General features: G+C 45.6%; 1 protein-coding gene across 1 annotated transcript in view; it reads left to right on the top strand.

The window, feature by feature from the left end:
- Positions 1 to 257: 257 nt before the first annotated feature.
- The window catches only part of TFCP2L1 (transcription factor CP2 like 1), a 50,326-nt gene continuing 29,650 nt past the window's right edge, over positions 258 to 20,933 (top strand). The window contains exons 1-2 of the mRNA XM_020288535.2: positions 258 to 377; positions 3,932 to 4,083. Of these exons, the coding sequence (XP_020144124.1) occupies positions 316 to 377; positions 3,932 to 4,083 (214 nt within the window). The 5' untranslated portion in view covers positions 258 to 315. The remainder of the gene's footprint in view (positions 378 to 3,931; positions 4,084 to 20,933) is intronic.

Here is a 20,933-nt window from a genome sequence, read left to right on the forward strand (position 1 = left end):
CGAGGGTCACCTGAGCCCCGCGCTCGGGGCCGGGGACAGCGCCCGGCCCAGGCCCGCGCCGCCCCGCCGCCGCTGTCGTCCGCCGCCCGAGGCCGCCCGCGGGCTCGCGGGGAGGCACGCCCGGGGCAGCCAGGTGCGGCGGCCGGGAGCCGCCCTCGCCCGCGCTCCTGGGGGGCGGGCCGGGCCGCGGCCCCACCCCCGCGCCGCGCATAAGTGCCGGGGCCGGCCGGCGCCGCGGGCTCGCCGCGCGGCTCCAGGTGGCGAGGAGGGCGGCGCGGCCCGGTGTGCGCCCGCAGCGCGCCCGCAGCTCCAGCCATGCTGTTCTGGCACACGCAGCCCGAGCACTACAACCAGCACAACTCCGGCAGCTACCTGCGGTAAGGCCGCCCGCTCGGGGCGGCGCGCGGGGCAGCGGACGCCCGGCGCGGAGGGCGCGCCCTCGCTGGGCCCGGCTCCGGCGTCCGCCCGCGGGGAGGGAGAGCGCCGCCGGGACGGGCGGACGCGGCGCGGCCCGACGCGCAGGGGCCGGCGGGGAGGCGGGCGCGCGGCGCCGGGGCCTGCGAGGGCGCGTCCGCGACGACCCCGGCCGGCCGGCGCGGGGCGCACCTGCTGCCCGCCTCGTCGGGGCGGTCACCCCGCGTCTCCCCGCGCCCGCACGTGTCGGAGAAGGGAAGGGAGCCTGCCGCCGTCAGCCTGGTGCGGTCCCGGGAACGTGGTCCCCGCTCCTTGCCGGCGTCCGCCGCGGCCCCTCTCCGAGCCTCGTGCCCTCCGCAGTGCCCTTCGGCCGGCGGGGGCGCGGACCCCAGCCTCGTGGGCGGCGGCGGGCGCGGGAGGGGCGCCGCCGCGTCCCTGGTGGTCTGCGTGTGTTCGCCGGGGGCCGCGGGGTCATTGCCCTTGATGGAAAATTTCCTGCTTCTGCAGGGATTTGGCTGTGCTCTTCAAAGAGAAAAGGGAGACCTGCCTGTTGTACAGCGTCCTCTGCGCCCCCTCTTAGGAAGGAGGACCCCCGTTTGCTTTGGTTCCCAGAGGATTGTTTTTCCCTGCTGTGCAGCTGGCCGGGTACTAATGGGCAGTCATTTCACTTTGTGAACTCGCCTGAACCAGCTTTAGCCTGTCTTTATTTCCATCCTAGTCACAGTTTATTAAATGTGCCTAATTTTACCCAAAGGGCATTTGATGTGGACTCAAGGGAAGTGAATTATGAGGCCAAAGGACTCACAGGCATTGACAGCCCCCAAACCAGAGCTTACCCTTAGTGCTCGTTTTGGCCCCAAGAAGTTCTCACTCGGATTTTAACGCGACAAGTCAGTTGTAATTCCTGGAACATCCCTCGTCGCAGAAGGCAGGGCCACCGTTGGGTTTAACTGATGGGTCTTCTGTTTCTCATCCGTGGGCCTGAGTAGTAGGAGATGGCAAAAGTCTAGGGCCTAGGACTCCTGCAGACCGAGGTGACGTCACTGGAGCGAAGCTGCTCTGGGGGTGTGCGAACCCCGCTGGGAGGGTGTCAGTCTCCCTCCATGAGAGTCCATGTCCATTCACTTACAGGAAAAATGGCGTAACAGAATGTATTTTTACTGTACTGCCCATGGACTATTTTAGTTGTAGTTTTGCTTAAAACTTAGTTTGTGACATAAGTATGTTGCTGTATCTTAAAAATGAGTTTGAAGGTGACCCTGAGTTGAGGGTTAGTGTATTTAAAATTTCTTCAGTACCGACATGTCATTCAATTAGGGAATAATTTTCCCTCGCATTGGAGGTGCAGTTTTGACATTCGCTCCTGAGATCGGAATTTGTCTCTGGAATACCTGGGATACCTTTTAGGATTTGGTGTTGCATGAAGAGAAAAAGGTGGAATTTTGGGGTGAAAGGTGCTGCAAAGCCATGTTGGTTTCTGGGGTCATTTTCGGACCAGGGATAAAGAAGGTTCATACTCTTTTATTACTTCACTTCTTGGAAGCTAAGGGTTTTACCCTTGCAGAAGTTGACCTCAGTGAGGGTCAAGGTGGTGGTCCCTGGTGCCCTGACTCTAGAGTGATAGTCTTGTCTTTTTCCTTGATTTTTTTGTATTTTATGTTTGGCCGTCTCCTCACTCTGCAGAATTCCTGCAGATTGTCTGATCTCATCAGGGTAGTGGCATTTACTCCCTTCCCCCTTTCTGTTTGATGTTCTTGTGACTTTTATTCCTTGGCAAATAAGGATGCCAGGCTTGAAACAAGTTGCTGTTGAGTGATGGTTCTTAACCTGCCCCCCAACCCTTTCTTTAAAAATTTAAAGGCAGCAGCCCATGGATTATTAACTTAACATGGTCTGGGCAAACATGAAATTATGCAAGCCCCAGGTGATCAGGCCTGCCGGCTTCTGTGTTCCTCGAGAACCACACGGGCTGGGAGTGTGCCCTGCTCCGAAAGAAGGAAGGCAGGTGCGGGGGAAGACAAGACAGTCCTGCACCCGTCACTGGCAGTGGACGGTGGTGCACAAGGCCCTCAGGAGGCAGGTGTCCCAGGTGTGCCCAAAGCCAGGCTTTTCCTTCTGAGAGTTAGTTAGACATTGCTGGGGTGTGTGCCGGGTTTGTGTTGTAGAGTCATTCGTTTATGATGTACAAGGAACAGATTGTACCCGTGACTCTGTTTATACAGTAAAGTGGGGTCAGCTAATAGGATTCCTAACCTGGGACCCACAAAGGGAGGAGGGTTATCAAGATAAGGGCACTGGCACTTTTTTGGCATCTGTTTCTATGCTGCTCTTAATTCAGAGGTCTCAAGTCTCGCGCTGGCAGGTTATTCATGTTCTCAAGGGTTTCTTTGTCTCATGTGGGGTCATTTTAAAAGTGTATCTAGAAACAACTTCCTCGCTCAGTCACAGGTTGATATGAGGCTGTTTTTTTTAATATATATTTTTATTTTATTTTATTTTTTTTTGAGACAGAGTCTCGCTTTGTTGCCCAGGCTAGAGTGAGTGCTGTGGTGTCATCCTAGCTCACAGCAACCTCAATCTCCTGGGCTCAAGCGATCCTCCTGCCTCAGCCTCCCGAGTAGCTGGGACTACAGGCATGTGCCACCACGCCCGGCTAATTTTTTCTATATATTTTTAGTTGGCCAATTAATTTCTTTCTATTTATAGTAGAGACGGGGGTCTCACTCCTGCTCAGGCTGGTTTCGAGCTCCTGACCTCCAGCAATCGGCCTGCCTGGCCTCCCAGAGTGCTAGGATTATAGGCGTGAGCCACCACGCCCAGCCTGGGTTTTTTTTTTTTGATGTGAGGAGTTTTATTTGGAGGTGGAGGAAAAGAATTTTTGAGCAAGCATCTCAAGATTTCCCATTTGGATTAAAAACAGACTTAAAACCAAGGTCCTTTCTTCTCGTTTTGCCTTTCAGAGGGATTAGTATGACCCTGAAAACAGCCATCAGCCAGTTGTCCCCTCTTTAGAAGGGATGGAGGAATGTCTCAACCTGGGTGACCAAAGCAAATAGTTCCTTCATTTGTGCAGTTTACAGAGCTTGGAGAAAAGGGCTGTACTGGTCAGAGAAGTGGCTGATAAGCAGAATTGTTGACTTTTAAAAAACTAAAAATTTTTGTTCAGATTCTTACTCTAAAAGCGAGGCTTGATGAGCGGTCTCTCGTGGATAGAAACCAAATACATGGCTCCTAGGGGCTCTTCACAGCTGCTAGTCTCGCCCTGTCACAGAGAGGATTTCCAGAGATAGAGAGTGGGTCACTGTGCCTTTTACCTCCTCTGTGGCCCGACCGAACAAACCTCTCGGGGGCTGTCGAGGGAAACTAGACTGGTGAAGGAGGGGTTCACTCTGTTTCAGCGCGTCTGGACTGTGCTGTGAAGTTGGGTCCCTGGGCTGTGTCCCTCTCCCACCTGTGCCCTGGGGCTGGGAAGGGGTCCGGGCTCTGCTCTGATCTCGCGTCCTTCCTTGTGTTGCAGCGATGTGCTCGCTCTGCCCATCTTCAAGCAAGAGGAGCCCCAGCTGTCCCCTGAGAACGAGGCCCGCCTGCCGCCCCTGCAGTACGTGCTGTGTGCCGCCACGTCCCCCGCCGTGAAGCTGCACGAAGAGACCCTGACCTACCTCAACCAAGGTAGTGGCTGGAGCCGGGGGCCAGGGCGGAACCCGTGATGTGAAAGGCCCATTTAAGCCCCCATCAGGATGTCACAGTGGTGAGGGGCTCGCCTTCTGGAAGGAGGAGTACAGGCTTTGGTGTCAGACTAGGCTCAGATTCCATTTCCTAGCTCAGACCTCCTGGAGCCTCCGTGTTTTCATCTGAAACATGGAAACGTCACCATGTTGTTACAGCGTGGGCCAGACTGGGTCACCTGATAACCTTCCTGGCAAAGCACCTCCGAGGAGCAGGTGCTCAGTGACTGGTGGTGTTATTACTATTTATAGTGACCATTATTAATGTGCTTTGAAGGTATAGATGGAGCACTTTTGGTGTACTAGGTTCGATGTCCTTTCTGGAGCTGCCCCCAGCAGCGGCAGGGAGGCTGGCCCGTGTCTTGATGCAGCGTGTGAGCTGGGTTCCATCGCGTTGGACAAAAGCCCTCTGTGTCTGCGGGGACCAGACCACTCACCATGTCCTGGGAGAAGTGGGCTTTGCAGTTTGTATTCCAATGCTAGCACTTCCTAGCTCTGTGACTGTGAGCTGCTATTTTTTTTTTTTCTGAGTGTTCGTATAATTTTGCAAAGTTGAAAAGAATGCAGGTGTGTGAAATGCCTGGTATGACAGCAGTTGTCCCATCGCTAGTCCCTTTATCAGAACACATGGGCAAGTGTCCCCACAGATGGTGTCTATCAGGATCATGCGTATGTGTTCATTGCACTCTCTTCCTGGGTCGCCTCGTAACCACTCTGGCCTCAAGTGGATCCATAGCCCCTCTATTTTTAAATATTTTTTTAATTAATTATTTTTGAGACAGAGTCTAGCTATGCTGCCCAGGCTCCTGGGCTCAGGTGATCCTCCTGCCTCAGCCTCCTGAGAAGCTGGGACTATAGGTGCGCACCTCCGCACCTGGCTCTATTTAAAAATAATTTTTTTATGTACCCCAGGCATGAAACAGCTCTGGCCACCAACCCAGGCATCAAGCTAAGATGAGCAAAGGACCGTCCGTCTGCTCTGCCCCTGACTGATGTAATACCTCTCTGCTTTAAGTGGGAGAGCAGGGAGACAGAGGAACACTGGTTTCTGTCGGGTCGCACCGAGTTGCGAAGGATCGTCTTGTGTGTACTGCCTTCTCCATGTAGAACTTTGACTCCTGGATTTGGGGGACCTTCTGGGGATGGGGGCTGAGGGGTTGTCTGAGGTGATTATCTAACTGTTGAACTTGCCCGCTTCTGGGCCAAGAAACTAGCTCAGAATTAGCAGGTAGCTCTGCGTCCCTCCCTTTGGATAGAAACGACTCCCTCCCGTGGTGGAGGGAGCCCCATGGAGCGCGGTGGCTTAGCCCCGTGGCGGCTCTGTTGGCTCTGGTTGGCCTGCTGAGCCGAGCTCGGTCAGCCGTGGGGCGTCTGCCTCAGGGCCTGGGACCTGGGCTCCGTCTGCGGTGACGTGGCCTAGCGCGTGTGTCTGTGCTTGTTTGTGGAACGGCTGCCGCCATTTTCCTTTCTCTCCCGTGAAAGGTAAAGTGCTGCCAACTTGTGCAGCTTTGAGCACCTTCTTTCCTCTCCGGATCTCTGCTTTCTTGCTTAAATTTAGCAGGGAAAAATGAGGTGTTTACAGAGCCTGTTGGGCTTGATAGTTCTTGTTCTGGGCCACGTCCTGTGGTACTCAGGTGTGAGTCCGAGGTCCGAGGTCTGGCTGTTGCACCAGGAGTTATGTGTTCCCTTCGCCCACACCCCCCACTTTTTAATTAACTAACTTTGGAAAATGTTTGGCAGTCAGCATACTGGATCTTTTTAGAAGAGTCGAAAGGAGTTCATCCTCTTGTTCAGTAGAGAGAGGTTCAAAGAGAGGAAAGAGTTACTTTCATCATCTCATCATCACCCTGTGTTCATTTGGTGTGTTTACTTTAGGTATTTTTTAAATTGCACTTTCCTGATTATTAAAATAATGTATGTTCATTATAGAAAGTCAGGATGGTTTAGAAAAGTAAAAAGAAGAAAATTAAAAGAAAAATAAAATTGAAATCCCCTCTAATTTCATCAGAAACCACTATGTAGACTTATTTCTACATATTCGTATATACATTTTTAAAAATTGTGGTCATACTATAGACATATATCCTTTTTTACCCCATCCACTATATTTGTCAACTTTTCTCATGTCATTAAGAATACTTTGAGGACTTACATTTTTGTAATGGCTGCAGAGTTTTACATTGTATAGTTCTGTTGCATTGACCAGTTTCATATTATAGATGCTTAGTTTCCAGTTGTTAGAAATTAAACATTGCTGTGATGAACATCCTTATACATAAATCTTCCTGTGAAATGTTGATTATTTATTTATTTTTATTATTATTTTTTAGAGACAGGGTCTCACTCTGTCACCCAGGCTATAGAGGGCAGTGGTGGGATCAGAAGTCCCCATAACTTCAAACTCCTGGGCTCAAACCATCCTCCTGTCTCAGCCTCCCAAGTAGCTGAGACTGTAGGCACATGCCACTATGCTGGACTAATTTTTTTATTTTTTCATAGAGATGGTGTCTTGCTATTTTTCCCAGGCTGGTCTCGAGCTCCTGGCCTCAAGTGATCCTCCTGCCTTAGCCTCCCAAAGTGCTAGGATTACAGGTGTGAGCAACTGTGCCTTGATATTTTTAAAGTAAATACCCAAGAAATAGAATTTCTGGATCAAAGGGTTTGAACATTAATATTTTCGATACATATTACCAAATTGCCTTCTCAAAAGAATGTACCAAATTTATCTTTTCCAATATTGAGTATTGTCATCTGATTATAGTGAAACATGGAATTTAATCTTAAAGTAGCATTTCTGTGATTGCTAATACAGTTGAATATTTTAAAATATATTTATTGATCTTTACTGTGTTCATGCCCTTTGCACATATTTCTGTTGCAGTGTTTATCTCTTACTAATTGTAAGAGCTTACTGTTTATGAGGAATACCAGCCTTTTAGTTTCCATATGTTGCAAATATTTTTCTCTGTTGGTTGCTGGCCATTTAAGTATATTTTATTGTGTGATATCTATAGTTACAGTGCGGGATATATGTCATGATTTTGTTTTTTCTGTAGAAATCTATTTAAATGTCTACAGTTAGATCTTTCATTCTTTTTAAATGAATTGTTCTTTTATGTTTAGAAATGCCTGCCTTTTCCAAAGTCAATTAGCTTATTAGTTTTCTAAATTTTATTTAGTGGTGTCTAAATTTTAACACTGAAGTGCATTTAGAATTTATGATGTGATGTCAAGATCTAAGTTTGTTTATTTTTCTAAATGATTAACCTATTAGTTATTGCCTAACTTTTTCTGTCCTTTCCTCATTGGTTTATAATATCACTTTTGAAACATTTAAAAAAACATATTATGAAGTGTTAGGCCAGAAACAGACTTTTGTTGAGGTATTTGTCCTGTACTTCTGATGTTCTTGCTCCATCCCTCATTGAACTAATTATTATAGCTTGAAATATGTTTTCCTATTTGGTAGTACAAGTTCCTTTCCTCATTCTTCTTAACTGTAACCAATCATTTATTCTAAAAGAGGAATTTTACAATCATTGAGATTTCCTGCTATACTTTTGTTTACATTGATGAGATTATAAACTTTATATAGTTGTTTCTTGCTTTTATTAAATAGTATTCTTATAATAACATTTTCCATTATTGTTATTAAAGCATCTTAAACATCGTTTAAAATGTCTGCATATTTTTTCACTATTTACTTTTGTTATTTAGGGTGGAATGTTGTCATAACTGTTGGAAAAGTATACAATGTGATTCCTTTAGTGTAGGTCTCACATAATAGAATGGAAGTTCTATAGGGCCGAGTCATGTCTGTCTTTTTCATAAAGGTTGAGTATCCCTTTTCCAGAATGCTTACGGCCAGAAGTGTTTTACATTTCTGAATTTTTTTTTCTGGATTTTTGGAATATTTGCATATACATAATGAGATATCTTGGGGATGGAATCCAAGTCTAAACATGAAATTCATTTATGTTTCATAGATTCTTTATACACATAGCCTAAAGGTAATTTTATATAATGTTTTTAATAATTCTGTGCATGAGACAAAGCAAAGGTGTCACCATTTCAGCTACCCATGTGGATAATCTGTGGTGTTATGTTGGTTCCCAAAACATTTTGGATTTTGGAGCATTTTAGATTTTGTATTTTGTATTGTATCCTCACTATTAAGCTTGGTGCCTTGAGAGCAGGTGCTCTATAAATACTCAGAAAATTTTAAAATAGGCATGATTATATTTCCATTCTCTCTCTCTCTTTGCTATTATGAATAATACTAGTACTAGATATATTTTTCAGTGTAGCTTATTCTGTGTCACATGACAAATAGGCATTAATTCAGTTTTTAAAAAGTAGTAGTTTTGACAAAGCATTCAGTACCTTTTTGGATAATTGAAAAGTCTGCTATTAAGTATTTAATGTTTATAAGGCACTATGATATATATTGCATTATTTCTCTGAGGCCATTTCATGTCTTCTTCCTTGTAATGATGTATTTAAAGTTCTCTGAAAACTTGGAAAAGTTGCTGTATCTGTAAATCCAAAAGTCACTTAAACCACTGGATGCCCATTTCTCAGTGCAGTGACAAACCAATGCCTTGACAACATGTGGCTTGGGCAAGGTGTATTTCATATGGGTGTCCTGTCACCACGCCCAATGGCTAGTATTGGAAATGGTGAAAATGGTTTGAAAAATGAAGTGTGTCCTCTGCCTCTGAAAAAGTCCTTCTGCCGTGAGGACAGCTGTTGAATAGAGGTTTGCAGACTTCCAGATAACCTCTTCTTTGTCAGAGGCCAAAGGTCACTGTGGACAGATCTTCCTGATGAGGAAGGTGGTGTGGGAAGGGTGGGGAGGAGTCAGGGACAGTGGGGGAGAAGAGAACCTCAGGCAATCTGGCTTTCAGATAAGAAACAGCTTTGTAAGAACAGCTTGCAATGGAGAACGCTTTGGTATTTTCCACCAAAACAACTCTTGAGGAGGCTTACTTACAATTTTATTCATGTAATAGAATTTCCTGTTGGTTAGAAGAGGAGGATGGATCAGTGAGAAGAGAAGAGCCATGTGCAAAGATGAAAATGGAGTGAAGGAGGGTGTAGTTGAACACACTGTCTATCCCAGGAATCCTAAGTGGCTCAGGATGACTAGGGTTTGGACCACAAGGAGGACTGTAAGTGAGCTGGAGAGGTAGACCAGATGACCAAGAGCTCCAGCTGCCATGCCGAGGCTGTTGGCAGCCACCTGGGCAAGTCAGATAACCTTTCTTTACCTCCAACTCCTTATCTATAAGCTGGGGGAAATAAAATCCATACAAAGTAGGTGCTGCTGTATGGATAAAATGAGCTAATGCATGTAGAGCACTGAAAATGGTGCTTGGCACATAGTAAGCACCCACACATTCGCCACTGCTATTAATAAAAAGGAAACATTTTACCAGTCCTATTTTGGAAGTTAACAAGGTCATCAAGTTGGGACTTTGACAATTTTTACTATTTTTTTTTTTAGACAAAGTCTCACTCTGTTGCCCAGGCTAGAGTGCCTTGGCATCAGCGTCAGCCTAGCTCACAGCAACCTCAAACTCCTGGGCTCAAGCAATCCTGCTGCCTCAGCCTCCCAAGAAGCTGGGACTACAGGCAGGCGCCACCATGCCCGGCTAATTTTTTCTATATATTTTTGGTTGGCCAATTAATATCTTTTATTTTTAGTAGAGACGGGGGTCTCGCTCTTGGTCAGGCTGGTGTCGAACTCCTGACCTCGAGCAATCTGCCTGCCTCAGATGACAGGCATGAGCCACCATGCCCAGCCAGAGAATTTTCAGTATTTTTATCCTTCCTTTTCCCAATTCAAAGATTAACCGAGTTGGCTCTAGAACTAAGAACTGCATTTCTTGGAACTGGAAGGCGGACAGATTATAGGCTGGAAGGCCTGCTAAACGCTTCCATTCGTTCTTCCCTGCCTGTGCAAATCACATGTGGGGCGTAGCCCTGGGGAGACGTTTCTTATGCACAGTGTTGAAATACCATTTAAAGAATAGTGATTACAAAAAGCACTAAATTCTTAAGTAATGGGAGCTGTTGGTTTAAGAAAGGATTACATTACCTGGGAGGTGGGAACCTCAGCCTTTAGGGTTATACTTCTTGGTTTAGCACTTAGAATTTAGAAGGCACTTTCTGATATTCTCTTGAGTTATTCTCCTCATTTGTTATTCTCCCCAAATTGTCCCCATTTCACAGGTGACAGTCTGAGAGAGGTGAAATCAGGCTCCTCCTCCCATATCATGTAATCAGGCAGGCCCTGGGGTCCAGCTGTGAGGTGTTACTGAAGGGAGTTCTGGAAGGGGAGGCGCCCCTTCTGCTCTGGCTGCCTCTACTTGGAGTTCTGCAGGCAGGATTCTGGGCGAGGCACTTGGGTGAGCGGTGCCTGCCTCTGGTGCTCCATGGAGCTCTGGGGGAGGGTGCAGGGAGCTGGGGGAGGAGGAGGACGAGTGAGTGAAAGGACAGGGAATGGAGTGGAGGAGGGAGGAATGGAATGGCAAGAAAATGCTGCCTTGGGGAGAAAGAAACCCCCTAATCAGTTGCTCCTACCTCACCCCTGTGTGGGGAGCCCTGTCGTCCTTGCTCCTAGAACCCCGACAGAGTTGCAGCTGTCATTTTACCAGCTCTGCTCCAGGGAAATTACTTAATCTCTAGGAGCCTTGGTTTCCTCGTCTGTGAAACCAGGACAGTTTTACTTTGGGGGTTTCCTTGAGAATTAAGTGAATAACAAGTGTCTGGCAAACAGTAAGTACCCAGATATGTATTCCCTCTTCCCTACTTTGTCAGTGACTTTGAATTTAAGGAATGAGGCAAAGGATTAGTTACTATGTTTGTTATCTTTTCTCCATAGCTAAATTTTCTTTCCAGATTAACTTTTAGCCTAAAATTTGGGAATATAAACTGAATAAACTGAATGACCCTAAAACTCATTACTTTTTAAAATGCTTTGCCCTTTTTCGGTCTTTTCCTGAGTATAAAAGTAGTACGTGCTTATTACAAAATAGAACAGCCAAACGAAACAGAAATACGTAATCTAGAAAATTTTCCATAGTCCTACCTTTCAGGTTTTCCTTAATCATACATTCATCTGTGTATGTCTAATTATATAGACACACATGCATGTATATTATACTTACAGGGATGTGTGTACTGTTTGTTTTTAAGAGAAGTGGGATCATATTACTGTTTGACAACTTGGTTTTATTTTTAAATAAAACATCCTCAATATCTTTCTACATAGGCACATTAAAAAAATAATAAGCAGAAACTGATCTTTACAGTATCCTCATTGAATGGATATTGCATATTTGTCCTCTTGAGGAGAATTAGGCTTGTTTCCAGTTTTTCCATAGTTATACCCAGGACTCTAGTGAACATCCATGTACATATATCTTTGTACTTAAGAATTTAGAAAGTGCTAAATATCTGTAGGATAAATATCTAGAAATAGAATTGCCAGCACATTTTGCGAAATACTGCCACATTGCCCTTCAGTGAAGTTGTACTGATTTATACTTTTGTGAACGATAACTGTTTGAATACTTGTTTATTTCTTCTTCCCTTACCTATCTCTGATCTCTACATCTAGAAAATAAACTCCTTGAAGGCAGAGATCTTGGTCAGCTTGTTCACTGCTAGTCCTCACCCAACGTCTAGCATATAAAACTTCCTGGAATGAATGGTGTTTCTTTATCTTTGCAAACACTTTTTAATCTTTGGTAATTTGTGGAGAAAACATAGGGTTTTCTTGTTTTAATTTTCATTTCCTCAATGATGTTGAATTTTTATTTTATTACTTTTTCTGATTTTCATGTAATTTACCCCATTTTTCAAGTGGGATTTTCATACTTTTATTTAGTTGTAAGAGTTCTTTGCATATTTAGAATATAATATACATTGGGAATATTTGCCCACTTTTTCATTCATTCTTTTAAAAGTTTAATTTGTTTGCTTATTTCTTTTACATAATAAAAGTTTTTAAAATAAATTTTTATGTTATCAGGTTTATTGGGCTTCCCCTTAATGATCTTTGTGTTTCATGTTCCATTTAGGAAATGCCTTCTCTATTTTAAGATTTTAATAATATGCATCTGTTTTCTTAAAAATATCATTTCCCAATCTTGGACACTTTGACTGTTACTTTGGTATGTAAGGAATGAAGCAGGACTCCAATTCTGTTACTTTCCATGTGGGCATCACGTTGTTCCACAATGACTTAATGGTTATGGGACCTTCAGGTATTAATAGTAGAATACTACTACACGGCCATAAAAATAATGAAAGCTATCCTTCTGTATATCCACGAAAGATGACCAGCACGTGTTGTTAAATTAAAAAAGTAATTGTCCTTCATTGGTAACACCTGTCTGGGTGACACTCAACTAGCCTTTCTTACAAACTGGTGACACATTGAAAGTAGTGAATTTTGGAGTTGCAGTTCTGACTCTTCGCTTTCCCAAGTTATTGAACCTGTTAACTCGTGTTTTCTGTAAAATAGGCATAACACCCACCTCAGGTGTTGCCTTGAGAATGAAATAATATTTTTGTTGTTTTTGCCATGTAAGGGTGCTTTATTTTGGCTACATGAAATTCAGAAATGTTTAGTCAGCAAATAATATGATTAATTAACCACATAACAAAGTTTTAAAAGAAAATAAAGCTGGGTATGCACCTGTAATCCTAGGTACCAGGGACTGAGGTGAGAGGACCGCCTGAGCCCAGGAATTTGAGACCAGCCTGGGCAATATAACAAGACCCCATCTCTAATAATAATAATAATAATAATATAAATAAAAGAAAAAAATAAAAGGAACAAATAATTCCCCAAATGTCAACTCCCTATAATTAACTTATGAATTTAGGGCTAAACTAATAGAAATACTAATAAGTTAGTTGGGTTTGTCATTGATTGGGTTTTTGGTTTCTTTATTGTTTTTAAAACCAACATGTATTAAAATAAATATGCAGTTACTTATACAGACTGCTTGTCACAACTCATAGCATATAGACATAATTTTTAATGTTTCAGAGGTCTCCACTTGGTCACTTCAAACTTCAGTTATGTTTTAAGTAATAATGGACCAATTAATTAAAATAAGAGTACACGATCTAATTCCAGATGGTCCAGTGAACTGGGAATGACATATTCTGGAGAATTATATTGAAACCATGTGTGTTCTGGAAACACCTTGAAGGAAAAAGAGCTGGTCAAAAGATTTTCTGCCCGAGTTGAGGTGTGTTGACATTTCAGTGTGGTCAGTAGACAGATTGGACTCATCACAGAAGCCTTTGACGCCGTGGAGTCACCGCAGGGGAGCCAGTCCTCCTGCGTTACAGACTGTTGGGCGGCACTCAGGACAGATCCACCAGAGAGCTTGCTCACTGGGGGATGTGGTAGATCTCCTCCACCGAGAACAGATTAAAGCAAGCCCCCAATGTTTCGTTTTATGGCTTGAGGATGGCCCTTCTGGAAGGGCAGACACGGCCACTCACAGAGGCATCGAAACCCTTCTAGGCCAGGTGACTGCCAGTCGGGGTGGAGGTCAGTGGGGCTGGGGCTGGGGCACCAGGTTTAATAAACTTTGCTGTTGTCACTGCACAAGTAGGGCTATGTTTCATATGGTACACGGTGGAAAAATCATATTTAAGGGCCAGGTACATCAAAGTGTCTCAATAAATGTTACTTTCCTTCTGCTCCTAACTCTGGTTATTGTTCGTGGGTGTTGGGAGGGGAGGGGAGGGGAGTGGGGACGGGAGGAAGGCCCACCTTGCTGTGTGTGAGATGGGCTCCGGAGTCGGGGCTCAGGGGCCGCTGCACTGTTGTTAGAGTAGCTGCCTGGCAGAGTGTGTACCGAAGCCCTGCTCTGAATGGGAAAGCAGTGTTTTGTTTTAAAGGAGCCACTCTACACGCGCAGCTACCCTGATGGTTCAACCACTTTGTTTCACAAGAGAAGGAAGGAAGCCCAGAGTGAAGATGGAATGTTTCTGGGCCATACGGCCCGCTAGGGGCAGGCCCTGGGCTAGAGGCCACAGGAAGAAGGACAAATAAACGCTGCTTTGTGTTAATTAGGAATTTCCTACCTTACATTTCTCAGGACTTTCTGTCCCTTTGACAGGTCCTCATGAGGTGTTCTTCCTTGCAGAGTTATCTTGGGGAGAAACATGCTGCGCGGGTTGAAGATGGACAGCTGGCCTCCCTCCCTGCTGTCTCCTGTGCCCCTCACCCTGCCTACAGGACTGTCCTCTGGGTACCTTGAGGGGCATCTCATCCAACCCTCTTTAACTGAAGGGGAAACTGGGGTCTCGAGGGTGGAATAGACTTGTCGACAGGTGGAACAGGTTCCCGACAGTCTCCTGGAGTGTAATCCTGTCCTCGCTCCAGCCTGGCTCCAGGGCGGCATTTGAACCCTGGACCACAGGCATCAGTGCCTCCCAGAGTGTGTGGTTCCCAAGAGAACTGGGCGGGGACAGGGGTCCCTTTCTCTGAGCGCCCCAGTGATTGAGTCTTCGTGACAGTCGGGTTTGTTAGCCACTGCATTGCAGGTGTAACAGGGGACTGTTGCTTTTCTTCATTGCCTCTTTCTTTCCATGGATTGTGCAAGGAGAATGTGGGCCCTGCTTCACCATGGCTCTGTGCTTTGCAAGCTGAGGACCTCTCCTGTGCCCAGCCAGCCGCTATGTGCTTGGGCGGTTTGGGGAGGTTCTTGACATTTCTCAGCCTGTGACTATGCCTAGAAACTTCTGTCTGGGTGGCTAGAGGCTCTTGGGAGTCTTGAATGGGAGGGAGAGACCATGCATGCTCTAGGAATTCACTGAGAGGGCACAAGAGTAGATTCCTAGAGTATTAGGTCTGGAGGCAGCCTTAGATAGCATCTCTGCTGTACTACCTTTCTCAGTGGCCGTGGGCCAGCCATCACCTGAGAGCTCGTTAGAAATGCAGACTCCTGGGTCTGCTGCAGGACAACTGAGCCAGAACCTGCAAGTTGCCGGGTGATTATGAATATATTAAAGTTTGAGAAGCACCAACCTAGCCTTTCTATTCCCACCCTCCCATTTTATAGGTGGGTAAACCGAGGCCCAAAGACTTGCCTTAGAACTAAGAGTAGTGCTTCAATCTAGTCATCTGGTCTCTCTTTTTTGTAAAAATGGCTTTATGGAGTATAATTCACATACCATACAACTTACCCATTTAAAGTATACAATTCAGTGTTTTTTAGTATATTCAACTAGATAATACTAAACCAGCATCACAACTAATTTTAGAACATATTTGTCCTGCCTAAAAGAGAGCCTGCACCCATCAGCAGTGAGTTCCCATTCTCCTTCCCTCCTCCCTAGCCCTCGGCAATCACTAATCTACTTTCTATCTCTGTAAATGTGCCTATCTAGACGTGCTGTGTGAATGGTATCATTCGGGTGGTGGTGGGCTTTTGTATCTGACATCTCCGCACAACGTTTGCAAGGGTCATCCGTGTGGAGCAGGTGTCAGTATTTCATTCCTTTTTATTGCTGAATAGCATTCCGTTGTATAGATGTACCACAGCTACGGATGTACCACATTTTGTATTTATCTTTGGTTGATAGGCATCTGGGTGGTTCCTGTTTTTGGCTATTGTGAGTAATGCTGCTGTGGACCTTCACGTACAAGCTCTCGTGTGGACCTGTGCTGTCCTTTCTCTAAGGCATGTGTAGGAGTGGAATTGCTGGGTCAGAGGTGACTCTGTTTAACTTTTGAGGAACTCCAGGCTGATTTCCGAGGCCGCTGCACCACTTCACGTTGCTACCAGCAATATAGGAGGGTTCCAGCGCTTGTTATTTACTGTCTGTCTTTATAATGGAGTATGTATGGGTAGTGGGGGCTCTTCTGGTGGCCATTGTTGGCCATCTGCAGGCATCGTATAAAGCAGGGGACCCCAAAGCGGGGTTGCAGCTAGGCCCCAGGAGCACATTGGAATCAGGCTTGAACACCATGAGGATTCTCTGACTCCCTTCTCGGCTTCTCTGCGGGGATCTGCCTTATGCAACCTCTGCCCTCCAGCCTCCCTGTCTCTGTGGCCAGAGGGAAGACAGCAAGGCCACCAAAGACTTCTGAAAACACACACCCTTAGCTGCATGGAGAATCTTGTGCTCTTGTGCCCCCTCCCCCGAGACTGCATTCCTAGGGAGCAAAGTGCTAGCCGGGCTGGGTCACGTGCTCACATGGACCGGATGTGGCCCGAGAGGTAGGCCCTGTGTAAACGTGGCTGCACCCAGTTCCCTAAGAGGGTCCCTGGGTGCTATGAGCGAGAGGGAGAAGAGTTGGAGCCTCAGGGCTGCACTGGCAGGCCCTGTGTGCCCCAGCACTGATGCTCAGAAAGTCCTTCCTCTCACCAGAGCCCTAGACAGAAAGCGGGGTGCCGTGGCCAGCAGGCGGTGGAGTCCGACACGAGCCAGCAGAAGGTGAGCAGCCGGGCGGGTCCAGCGAGGCGCGAGCCTGCCCTCAGCCCAGCCCGCAGCCCGCAGAGTCCCCAGGGTTTTGGGGGAAAGTGCTCCAGTGAGTCTCAGCTCTGACCTTGTCCTTGGGGTTTGGTCTTCTACTTTTTACTGTCCTTTGTCATGCTTACAGAGCAGTTTTTTCAAGATCTCAAAAGGTCACTCCCAGCGCCTTAGCCCTTTCACCACTTCTGTAGGAGCGTCGATACAGTGACAGCCACAGATGCACCGCACAGCCCAGCGCCGACCGTAGCCGACAGCCGTGATGCGGCTTTCCTCATTTTCCATTTATCAAAATAAAATTGTGAACATTTAAAAATAACATAATGAAAACATATATGTATATGGTCCTATTCTGATTTACATTATAAGTAAAGCTGCCTGTAAAGTAAAACAAGCTTTCAGTGCTTCACGGCTTTCCTCCTCACACGAGAGCAGAACGGACGCGCGGTCCAGGCTCAGCGCAGACCCCCGCGCGGCTGTGAGTGCGGCTTGGGCGAGGTACTCGCCGGTGAGCGCCCTGCCGAGGTGGTAAAGGATGAGTGTGAGGTTGTGTGTTTTTGGCAGGAATACCACAGAAGGGACGTGTGCCCTTGGCGGGCATCGAGTTGGGCATGGTGATGCTGGTGCGTCTTATCGCTGGTGGCCTGGTTAAGGTGGTGCCTGCCAGGTTTCTCTGCTGTGCGGTTGCATTTCCTCCTGTGCAATAGATAAATATCGGGTAGGGGGAGGATGGAAGGAGATCCTTGGAAACTATGTTGATAGCTTGATTTTCCTCAAACTTTTGCCCACTAATTTTAGCATCCACTGGTGGATTGAGTCTGTACAAATTATTAATGCAGTATTTTCCTAATGGTGATTTTCTATGTATTTTCCTCTTCTTTCTACGTTTGTAATTGGAATGTTACTGTAAAAAAGAGCTTCCTCTTCCCTACAGTGAATTTATTTATTCGCTTATTTTTTATCAGTATAGACCCAAGGGTATTTATTTTATTCTGTGAGTTAAAATGAAATAATATTGCTATTTATTTTGTTGTTGACATTGTCACAGCTATGGCCATTGGGGGCTCCTCTGGGTTGGCTCCTTTGGGTTTACATGGCTTTGTCCTTTCTTGGAGCATTTCTTTTCTTTTCTTTTTTTTTTTTTTTTTTTTTGAGACAGAGTCTGGCTTTGTTGCCCAGGCTAGAGTGAGTGCCGTGGCGTCAGCCTAGCTCACAGCAACCTCAAACTCCTGGGCTCAAGCAATCCTGCTGCCTCAGCCTCCCGAGTAGCTGGGACTACAGGCATGCACCACCATGCCCGGCTAACTTTTTCTATATATATTAGTTGGCCAATTAATTTCTTTCTATTTATAGTAGAGACGGGTCTTGTTCTTGCTCAGGCTGGTTTCAAACTCCTGACCTGGAGCAATCCTCCTGCCTCGGCCTCCCAGAGTGCTAGGATTACAGGCGGGAGCCACCACGCCCAGCTTTTCTTGGAGCATTTCCTCATTTGGCACTACAGGATGCTTGAGGCTCTTGTATTTCCCCTGCCCCAGCCCTGTAAACAGTCTCTTCTCTGAGGAGCTTCTAGAACATGATTTATTCTTTTATGGGGGGCATTTTTTACATAATTTTGTATACATATACATGTACACACATACATGTATGTACTTACTATCTTGCAAGTGTTTTCTGGGATCCGTTGTGTGCCAGGCATGATGCCTGATCATGACATTCATAAGCAGCTACAAGAAGGTGATGCAGTGCCCAGCCCAGTGTCACACAGGTTATGGTTCTTTAGGATGAGGGTTTGCGTCTCTTACTCACAAAGCCTTTTTCTCACGGTATGCTGTCACCTTTAGTCCCCACAACAGTTCTGCAAAGAACATTTTGCAGATGTTGAGAGTGAGATGCAGAAAGGTTCAAGAACTTGCCTGCGGTCCTGCAGCTAGAATGTGGGAAGGTCTGGACTCAACCCCACCCAGCGGATCTGACCTGACACTCACTCCTCTCTGCCCACTTGTCCTGAGCTAGGCCGCAGGCCACAGAGTCTTTGCCACCAACTTGCATTGTGACCTTGGGCGCATCCATTCCTTCTGGGCCTTGGTTTCCTCAGCTCCAAAATGGGCACAGTCGTATTGTACTGTGGGTTCTTCAGGATGGTCTCCCTGTGAGACCCTGGGTTGGAGGGACCTCTGCCTGCCTGTCATGGTCTGCATGTGTTCGGTGTTCTATTGATTAGACTGCCTTCCCAAACGGCCCCATGTCTGGTTGGCTTTTGGGTACTAGCCAAGCACTAGGAGAGTAAATACCAATCACTGTCATTGTGAACATCTGTTATGTGCTTGGTGCACCTGCCCCTCTTGTCTTTGTTTTGTATTTTTTCAAATTCACATGTAGTATATCCCTAGTTTTTTTGTTTTTTTTTTGAGCCAATACTGTAGATGTATGTAATTTAAAAGGGGAAGGTCCTTCTCTGCTCACTGCATATATTAGACTCACAAATATAGGGGTATATGTATAACTTATTTTAAAACAAGTACAGTCATACTGTATACATATTATTCAGCAAACTTACTTTTCCCCTGCGTGTGTGTGTGTGTGTGTGTGTGTGTGTGTGTGTGTGTGGTGGTGAATGGTTTTTCATGTTTATAATGGATCTAGGCCTGCCTAATTTTTTTTCTAATCTTAATTTTTAAATTTTATTTTAACTTTTAATTCAAGGTAATTTTAAATTATGGAAGAATTGAAAGGTTAGTATGGTGAACTTCTACATAATCCTTCACCAGATTCACCAATTTTTAAATATTTTGTCACATTTGCTTTATTTCTCTATTTTATAGACATAGATATTTATGTGTATGTATATATGTATATATATCTATAGCTGTCTCTGTCCATACATCTCTATATAGATAGCTGTAGATAAGTAGATACAGATATCTTGGTTGTATCTATCTTTTCCCTCACTGGAACATTTGTGAGTGAGTTGCAGACAATGTGATCTTTTATTCCTAACTACTTTAGCATGTCTTTCCTAAGAACAAGGACATTCTTTTGCATAACCACAATTCCATTATCAAATTCAGGGAATTTAACATCAGTATGATACCATTACCTATTATCTAGCCCTATTTTTTTTTTTTTTTACAGTACAAATTGATTTATTTAAAACAGTTACAAAAAAGCACAACAAAATAGAGATTATCCTTAGAATTATTAATGCTTTGTTAAAGATCAGGTAGGATTAGAGGGTAAGAAATGGTGTTGGGTGGGGGAGCACCTGACTAGTTCTAAGGCTTTAGATACAATGCAGTTGATTACATATTAATTCAGCCATTACATACTGGGGATAGTAGTTGGGGGATCAGTAATTTATCTACAGGGTAGCCCTATTAAAGTAGGGCCAGTTGTTCTGATAATGTTCTTTATCTCAGGGTTTTCCCTTGATTTGAGATCTGGTCCAGGGTGATAGGCTGCGTTGAGTTGTCCTGCTCTTCTTGGCGCTTGAATCTGGACAGAGCCTCAGCCTCTTCTTGTCCTTCATAACATGGACATTTCTGAAGAGTGCGGGCCAGGAGACTATAGGCTGTGTCTCTATTTGGGTCCGCCTGGTGTTTCCATGTGACTAGAGTCAGGCCGTGCTCTTTGAGCAGGAATGGTGAGTGACGCTGGGTCCGTCTCAGCGCCCCGTTACAGGTGTGCTGCTGGGTAAGGTGTGTGCCTCATTCTCTGTGGTGGCTGCAGAGTATTCCATAGGGTGGTGGTAACGTGATTACTGGCCATTTAGTTTCTCTCCAATGTAGCTGTTAACAGTGCTCCTGCCTTGGATAGCCTTCTGCAAATATTTTTAAGCACATGTGCTAGCAGTTCTGTGGACTACAGTCCTGGTGATAGGATGGCTCGGCGCTAGCCTGTGTGCATATTTAATATTGATGGGTATTGTCAAAATGCCCCATGGGCTGTGGACAGGTTACCTTCTACCTCCTGCATCTGTGAGGTAAGGGCCCATTTCTCTACATCTCTGTCCTCACAGGTTGTTAGCGCTCTGTGATTTTTTTGCCAGTCTGATAGGGGAACAGGCATTGCATTATTGTAATTGGCATTTCTTCAGTCATTAGTGAGATGGAGCATCTTTTGATGCTCTTCATGATTTAGCTGACTAGTTCCAGCTCTGTTATTTGCTTTAGAGAATTTAATATCAAATTCTACCACCATTAATTAAAAACCCATCACACACCAGAACTGCCCAAGGGGCTGGGGCTGGGGTTGACCTGGTGCAGGTGAACTTGTAGGGAGCTGTTC

This window comes from Microcebus murinus, chromosome 8, assembly GCF_040939455.1.
Source record: "Microcebus murinus isolate Inina chromosome 8, M.murinus_Inina_mat1.0, whole genome shotgun sequence".
NCBI lineage: Eukaryota > Metazoa > Chordata > Mammalia > Primates > Cheirogaleidae > Microcebus > Microcebus murinus.